Below are 8,075 nucleotides of genomic sequence, written 5' to 3' on the forward strand. Positions count from 1 at the left end.
CCCAGACTTCTGTCTTGCTTGTGGCTGGATTCTCATCCCTGCGCCAGTCTCCTTGCTCAGTCAGTTCCAGTTATGCCTTTTTCAGTTCCTTATCCAGTGAGGCTCTTTTGCCATGTCCAGGCATGCTTTCCCTGTGGTTTCTGGTCCTTGCAGAGTCATAGTCTATTTTTCTTGGCCACTTGTCTGCTAGGCCACCTGTACAGTCTCTTTAGCATCTTTCTAAGTCTTCCATCTCCCTGGTTCATTTTCTCAGTCTGACTTTGTCCAGCTCCTGCCAGTCTTCTTCCTTCCCCAGTCTCCCTGGCCCACTGATTCCCAGTCCTCTTATTCACCCCCCAGCAGTCAATCCTGGTCACCACCACTGGGCTTCCAGTCTTGCCTTGCCATTCTCAGTTTCTCCCTTACCCTCCCCACAGGCCTCTAGGCCCCTCACTCTCCTATTGGATCCTAATCCTGCCCCTACACCCCTTCTCCTTTCCCTGCCTTTGGTCTGGCTCTTGTCCCCTCAGCATTTGAAGTAGCCAATGGTCAGATAGTGCATGGCCACTGCTGATCAAAGCTGTGATTCTACTCATGATGCAGAAGTAGAGGGTTCCAAGAACTAGGCCACAAATCCAGGTTGGCCAGCCCGGGAGCCAGGGCTGCCTGGACCCTTTTGTAGGGTTCCTGCAGGTATATAAGGACAAGGGGTTGGTGCCCAGCGACCACCCAGACCACAAAGAGGTCCAAGCTGAGTGTTCTCTCTGACCAAGGGAGGCCTTGCATCCCACTCTTTGTAGGCCTGCTCCATGCATTTGGCTGCAGCACAGCTCCTTTAACCAAAACACTATTCAGTTAGTCACATACCCCAGGAGCAGAGGAGCCAGCCTAGGTTTTTAATTTGTGCAATAAGAATGGTTGCTTTTTTTACAGTCTTCTTTCCCTCTTGGAGCATCTGCTTCTCAGATAGTTTGAGGACACTGTTGTATATTTAGATGACTGCAGCAAATAAGTCATTTAGAAGTGATGGTGTCTTTGCAGTGGCTTGATAACCTCCCCACATGTAAATCTAGGCTTCCTTGGCCACCTCATCAGAGTTTTGTGATCCAACAAAAGCTAACAGAACCAGAGGAATGCTGTTTTTTTATTTCAGCTTTTCCACTTAACCCTGATTTAAAGCTTATTGGTGAACTGATTGCAGCCCTGATCCCGAACAATAATGTTAAAAATAAACTGCTCAATTTCTCAGCTAGTAACTGAGCAGGTTTCTTTTTTTTCCCCTTGGCCTGAAGTAAAATCTGCCAAGTCCTCCCCTCACCTGCTTCAGTTCCCTCCTCACACCCTAGGTTAGCTCAGTTGGAGACCTGTGCAGCCCTGAGATGCTGTGTACTTTCCTTACTTTCTTTTAGCTTCCTGCATTGTGATCCCATTCCAGAGTTGTTGGGATGTGGAAGAAAAAATGAAGCATAGAGAAGAGGTGCCTTGCCACAGGTAGATCTAGGAATAGACTTCAAGATCTCCTGCCTTCTAGTCCAGGCTGCTCGTCATTAGCGCGTGTAGTTTGTAACTGTGATCCTGGGCTTCCGGTTTATAAAGACTTTATTAGCTCTGGACCTGGTTGCCTGGAGGGATTGCACAGGATACTTCTCAATAGTATCTATAGAGAGGCATTCAAATTGGGTCCTGTCATTGCACATGCTCAGCAAATATCCTAGGAACTTGTTCTCCCTGCTTGTATAATGCTTAGCCCAATCTCCTGACCCACTGTTGGAGCTACTGGCTAGTATGGCATGTGATAAAGGAGATATTTGGAACTTACTAGGGTACCTTCCCCAGCTTCTCAGAGGGCACCGGGTTGTTTTTGTTTTTTTATTTTTAAGAACATTTTTTCATGTTTTAAGTCAAATCAGCCAAATCAATTCCAAATTCATGAGTCATTCAAGAACCATATGTTGCCCTGCTACCAGCAAGCATCCTCCACCCCTGCCTGGGGCTTCAGATCCTTCAAAATCCTTAGGTGGGGATCCTACATGCAGGCCCAAGCCCAGAGGCTTGGGGTTTGTTTGCCTCCGAGTTTCACTTGCCCTCAACCATATGGCCACGGGAGCAAGCTAGGGAGGAGTCTCCCATTTCCATAAATTGCTGTTTGGTTATTGAAAGTGACTGAGAGATGCTTCAGGGGTTATTACCCATCCCATTGTTCATTTCTCAGCCTAATAGGTAATAGGGAAGCAATGTTTACGCAGTTCTGTGCAACAGTTCGAGTTCCCTGCATGGGCTTTGAACTAGGAATTGTTTAACTCATCCCCATAATATGGCAGTGAAGCCATCTATAGTAATTCAGCTCTTTCCTCCTGATTTTGCTTGGAATCAAATTGTAGAGTGGGAAAATGTAGCGTCTTCAAGCTTGCATTTGCTCTAGAATGGGATAAGAAGTTTGTATTTCAGTAGCCAGTGGAAAGTGTGATCTGCACCTTAGATGGCTATTGAAACCTTTTTGTCACACACACTTACTACTGCACATGCTTGTTTGCTTTTCAGTTGATCACGTAATTCCAGAGCCAGGGTCCAGCCTGCTCACCGCGTTTGACCAGTGGCGAGAATGGGCGGATAGCAAATCCTGCTGCGACTACTCCCTCCACGTGGATATCACAGAGTGGCATAAAGGTGTTCAGGAGGAGATGGAAGCCCTCGTGAAAGACCATGGTAAGTTTGGGAGAATTAAAGAAGTGTCAAGGGAGTGGGGAGACAACCCCCATTTTTTTTAAACTACCCATTGCCAGTGATTTTATTTTACCTTTAAAATAAATATGCTTGGGGTAAAGTAATGGTAGATCAGAATGGTGCCTGGTTTCAGTTTGCACATGGGATGTCAGGAGGTAGACTTGTAGGGGACAACATGAAGCGAGTGTATTGTAAAAGGCAGGAGTGGGAAACCAGTGGTGCTATTCTACATCTAGGCAGGTAAGCACTAAGGACTCTGCTTAGGGGATAGGAGATGAGTATGGTGGTCTTGTCCCTGGTTGCTGTGGGCTGCTGCTTCTCATGTTAGTCGGGACAAGACCTACTGGCCTCATGTAGTGTAAACTCACTCCTATGGTGAATTATGCAGGGGCACAGTCAGCCAGGAAGTCCCCAGAGTTCAACTCCTGTGAGCGAGTGAAGAATCGGCTACAGGAGCATCAATCTTGTGTTGGCACGTGAAGGTGGGGAGCAAGCAGGATGACCTCATTGTTTTTTCCTATCTCTCATTTCCTTGATGTTTCATCCCCAGGCTTGGAAAGTTTTCCATCCTGTTTGTGGTAACAAAACAAAACAAAACAAAACAAAAAAACCCCAGAAAACCCTTTTATAGCCTAAGGTTGGTTTTCCCACACAAGGTGGTTCAGGATTTTTACCATACTGTGTGCTGGAAAATGCAGGAAGGGGAGGCCCACTGGACTCTCCCTGTTTTGGTTTGCACTGTGCTTTTATAGGAGGACTTGCTTTCAGTTAAAAATTTCCCAGCCTTCTTGCAGGCAGCCAGGTCTCACAGCCGCTTGAGGGAGTCTGATGCTTGAGGAGGGGTTGTTGGGGTGGTTTTTTTTTGTTTTTTTTTTAGGTCAACCTCCCACTGAGCCGAATGCAAAGATTTATTCCTTTTCAATGTTAAGTGGAGCCCTAAGGGCTTAGCTGTCCCCTCTCCTACACTGCAGGCTCCATCATTTTCATCAGCTGAGTTAATAAATGCCACATGGTTAAGATGATGCTGGCTTCACATTGTGATCTGTTTAAGTGTATGTGTAGTTGGCAACAGAGTGCAATTTATTTATTTTTTTTATCTACCATTTCTTCTCACTGCCAAGTGTTTTGAGCTGCTTTTTATTTTCCTGGGGGTGTTCAGCAGTTAGCTAATGTCTTTTGTTTTGTTCCTACTAGGTGTGAACTCTTTCTTGGTTTACATGGCCTTCAAAGATCGCTTTCAGCTCACTGACTCGCAGGTAGGAAAACTTGATGTTCACATGTTACAGTTCAGTCATCTCAAACTATATTTTGGCTAGACACAAGTTCCTGGGCTCAGTACAGGGGTTATAATTAATGGCCTGTGTTTGCTATGTAGCAAGTTAAGCTTCATGATCTAATGATCCCCTCTGGCCTGAAGCTTCATTAATCTGTGGTCTCTGCATGTGTAATACCACCCCAGTAGTGTAATCAGAGGGACTGAACCATTAACCTTTGGATCTAAGAGCATAAGTGGTTAACATTTACACTAGCTCTGCCAGGGTTCACACCACTGTAAATAAGGAGTGGGTAGACGGGGTAATGTCTTTAAGACCAGTGTACAATTACTTCAGGAAAATCAGGAGTCAAATTACACTGGTATAAGTTACACTGGGATGTGTGTCATCTGTCTGCTTCCATCCCAGGTTTGCTATTTCCTCAAAGGAAACAGGCTGTTATCTGCTCCGTTGCTATCTAGTGGCGAGAATTTGTAGTAGGGCACAGCATGAATAGCTATCACAGAATAGGAACTCACCTGTTCACTCTGGGTCTTGTAATAACTTACACCTGTGTAAAAAACCTATTGAAGTTAGCGTTGCAAATGTCCTCATCCATGGCCTTGGTATGTGCTGCATGTGTTACACTAGAACTTAAAACTCAGTGTAAGGAGCTGCAGGTTTTTATTTTGTATGGATTTTTAGTTGAACAAGCACTTTAGGGTTTTACCATTGAAATCACTGGGACCAGTAGAAATTTCCCATACAGTTTCTCCTGACACGCATCAATCATTGGGCAGGTTTCAGTATGGAGCTGTACAGGTTAGAGGAGGCGTTTGCTTCCAAAAAGGAGAGGGTGGAGTCTGTGGACATCACTTGAAATCAAATAAGAAGCTATTTGTATTCATTATGTGGTCAAAATAAGTGACCACTGTCTTAGGTTCCTCACTTGCAGATTTCTCAGCCTGAGACACCTGTTGCCAGATTGTCAGTGTTGCTCTCTACATCGTAATAGAACAGTAACCAGGTCTTTATAAAGTACTTCCCACCTGTGACTCTCAAAGCTCTTTACCAAGGAGGCCAGACATTTGATCCCAGATCTCCTGTGTGTTGCGTTCTAGTATATATTCTAGTATATTCTAGTCTAGTGCTGCTATGAAGCTGACACCTGAAGGTCTTTCTTCTTTCTACCTCAGTCATTTTTCATCTCTCTCTGTTTTGCAGGAGGCTTCAAACTAGTAGGAATAGCTACAAGACCAGTAGAGTGCAATGTAAGAACAGCAAGGCATGTAACAAAATGTCTCTTTTTTTTTTTACTCCTAGATATATGAGGTCCTGAGTGTAATCCGTGATATTGGTGCCATCGCTCAAGTCCATGCTGAGAACGGTGACATCATTGCTGAGGTATCTCATCCCTTTGTTCTGCAGAATATTAGCTGCTGGTGTTTAAATTACAAATCCCTCTCTTCAGACTCACTGCATGAAATTACTAAAGCCTATAAAGGTTCTGTATCCATCAGCACAGTCCGTGCCATGTACAAAGCAGAGATGTAACTCAGTAATATAATGAAGTGGGCACTGTATGTAATGATATCACATATCCAGTTAGGAGAGGTAGCAAAGAGACATTAAGTCTGTACAGCACCTAGAACAAAGGGGCTTATTATGCCTGGTTGACTTTTAGCCAGACTTGCAGTAGAAGTGTTAAAACCATAATATATTGGGGCCTGTCTCTGACCTTTGTCACTTCTTGTACACAGCACAGCCAAACCAGGCAGAGCCTGAAGTTTCAGAGGTTTTCAGCATGCAGCTTCATAATTTAATCACTTTCAAGCCCCAAACTCAGAGTGAAACCTGAGGGTTGAAGAAAAAAATCAAGTGACAGGTTTATGTGATCACCTGTGATGGAAACAGGAAGGTTGTGCAGAGGTCGGGTTACTCTAGAAGTATGTAGGGTGCCAGCTGTAATACTCTTGGGGAAAGGACCAAGTGATCTTTAGCAAGCACAGATGTCTTGTATCTGCTTTTTCCAAATACCTCTAGCTACTAGAATCAGAGTTGATGTTGTTTTAAGCCTTCTTCCTGCTTTTTTTTTTTTTGTCTTAGGAGCAGCAGAGGATTCTGGAACTGGGGATCACAGGCCCCGAAGGGCATGTATTGAGCAGACCTGAGGAGGTGAGAAACTTCCTGTTTTTATTGATTTCTCCAGTCATGTTTTGCATTGTGCCAGTAAGAGCCTCATGCCTAGCTTCATGTGGGCAAAATACACTTGCTTCTTATGCTCTAAGAGACACCGGGTTTCACAAACAGAAGGGGTGATGGGCAGGGGCATTTACTGTTGGGAGCATTAGTCAGTTCAGTATGCCACCTGACTATAAATAATAGATTATGACAAAACTGTCTTCCCAGCTCACCCCATCCAAAGATCTCAGGATGAAGATCCTTAATAGTAGTAGTAGCTGTGTCTTGCAGCTTTGAAAACTAGGAAATAGAAAAGGTATGGTCCACAGTTTCAAAAGCACCTGCTTGTTTTGGATGGCCCAGAGGTTCAAGGCCTTGAAGCCTCATTAGCAGAGCTCTCCATGAGCACTCAAGCCAGTGGGACCTCTGCGTGTTCACCCCTCTGGCAATGAGGCCTTTGATATCTCAAAGTGGGAGTCCCAAATTAAGGGACATCTCTGAAAATTTTGGCTGAAGATACGTGCCTACTATTCCACAGTGAGGACTGTGACAGAGCCAAGGTTGTCTGACTTAGCACTTGTGCTTCAACTACTGTACTGCGCTGTCTAGAATTGTCATGGTAGCCTGTAAGGGAACCTGCACATCAGTCTCAGAGTTCATAGGATCATAGGAATGTAGGGCTGGAAAGGGCCTCACAAGGTCACCTAGTCCAGTGGTTCTCAACCTTTTTCCTACCAGGACCCATTTGCCAAATTCAATGGCTTGTCCTGACCCACACCCCACTGGTCCTGCTGGTGCCTGACCCACAGTCCCGCTGCCCCCATCCCACTTGGGCCAGACTGCGAGCAGTGAGTGTTGCCCCTGACTCTCCCTCGAGCAGCGAGTGGGGGCCCCTGAGTGTATGGGCACCAGCCCTGTGCCACACACACCCCTCCAGACAGTCCCCTGGACCTCCAGCCCCTGCTCCCCATACACTTACCTGCATTTAGCAGCTGGGGCTGCTTCCATGACCTGGCTTCACTGTATGCTGGCCATGTGTGGCTGCACGTGCAGATGCACACGCGCCTGCTGCCTCCAGTCGTCCCAAGCAGTCCCTTTCATGCATTTTTCTGGGACTTGCTCAACCCTTTCAAATATTCTTGCAACCCACTGGTTAAGAAACACTGACCTAGTCCAGCCCCCCAGTCAAGGTGGGTTCATTCCTGACTAAACCATCCCAGTCAATTGTCTCTTCAGCCTTCTCTTGAAAACTTCCAGCAAGATTGAGTTAGAAAGTTGTTTTTTTTTTTTTCTTCTGTTACACAGCTTGAATTTCCCTTGTTGCAGTTTAAGACCATTACTCCTTGTCCCATCCCCTGCAGCTAAAGTTAATAGTCTGTCACCATCTTCTGTGTAACCACCCTTCAGATATTTGAAGACTGTTATCAAAAGCCCCCTTCAGTCTTTTCATCTCTGGATGAAATAATCCCAGATGGTTCAACCTTTCTTTGTAAATCAAGTTTTCTAAGCCTCCAGTCAATTATTTGCACTCTGCTGGACTCTTTCCAATTTTTTTACATCTTTAAGTGCAGGATTGAAAATTGGACACAGTACTCCTGATGAGACCCCTTCAGTGTTGGCTAGAGTAGACGAATCATTTCCCTTGACTTGAAGGCAGTACTTCTATTAATGCAGCTTAGTATGCACTTGGCTTTTTTCTTTTTTTTTGCAACCAGTCATCCCCCACTCGTATTTGTGCAATTGATTGCTCAGAGCATTTTTCCAGTTGGTTTCTATACTGAGGAAAGGTGGCCCAGAACAGCTAAGTAACTTTTTCAAGATCACACGAGGCATATGGCAGAGCAGGGAAATGACTCGGAAGTCTCAAAAGTCCCTAGGCCTTCATCACTGGAGCCTCCCAGGCTTAGTGCTCTGGGGTTAAGTGCCCAAATTCAGCAG

General features: G+C 45.3%; 1 protein-coding gene across 2 annotated transcripts in view; it reads left to right on the forward strand.

Annotated features, from left to right (window-relative positions):
* Positions 1 to 8,075, forward strand: part of DPYSL2 (dihydropyrimidinase like 2) — a 69,190-nt gene that overhangs the window by 41,737 nt on the left and 19,378 nt on the right. For both annotated transcript variants that reach the window (XM_014522285.2, XM_006028713.3), the window contains exons 4-7: positions 2,521 to 2,685; positions 3,898 to 3,959; positions 5,280 to 5,360; positions 6,063 to 6,131. In XM_014522285.2, the coding sequence (XP_014377771.1) occupies positions 2,521 to 2,685; positions 3,898 to 3,959; positions 5,280 to 5,360; positions 6,063 to 6,131 (377 nt within the window). The remainder of the gene's footprint in view (positions 1 to 2,520; positions 2,686 to 3,897; positions 3,960 to 5,279; positions 5,361 to 6,062; positions 6,132 to 8,075) is intronic.

The sequence above is a fragment of the Alligator sinensis genome, unplaced genomic scaffold, assembly GCF_000455745.1.
Source record: "Alligator sinensis unplaced genomic scaffold, ASM45574v1 scaffold685_1, whole genome shotgun sequence".
Lineage (NCBI taxonomy): Eukaryota > Metazoa > Chordata > Crocodylia > Alligatoridae > Alligator > Alligator sinensis.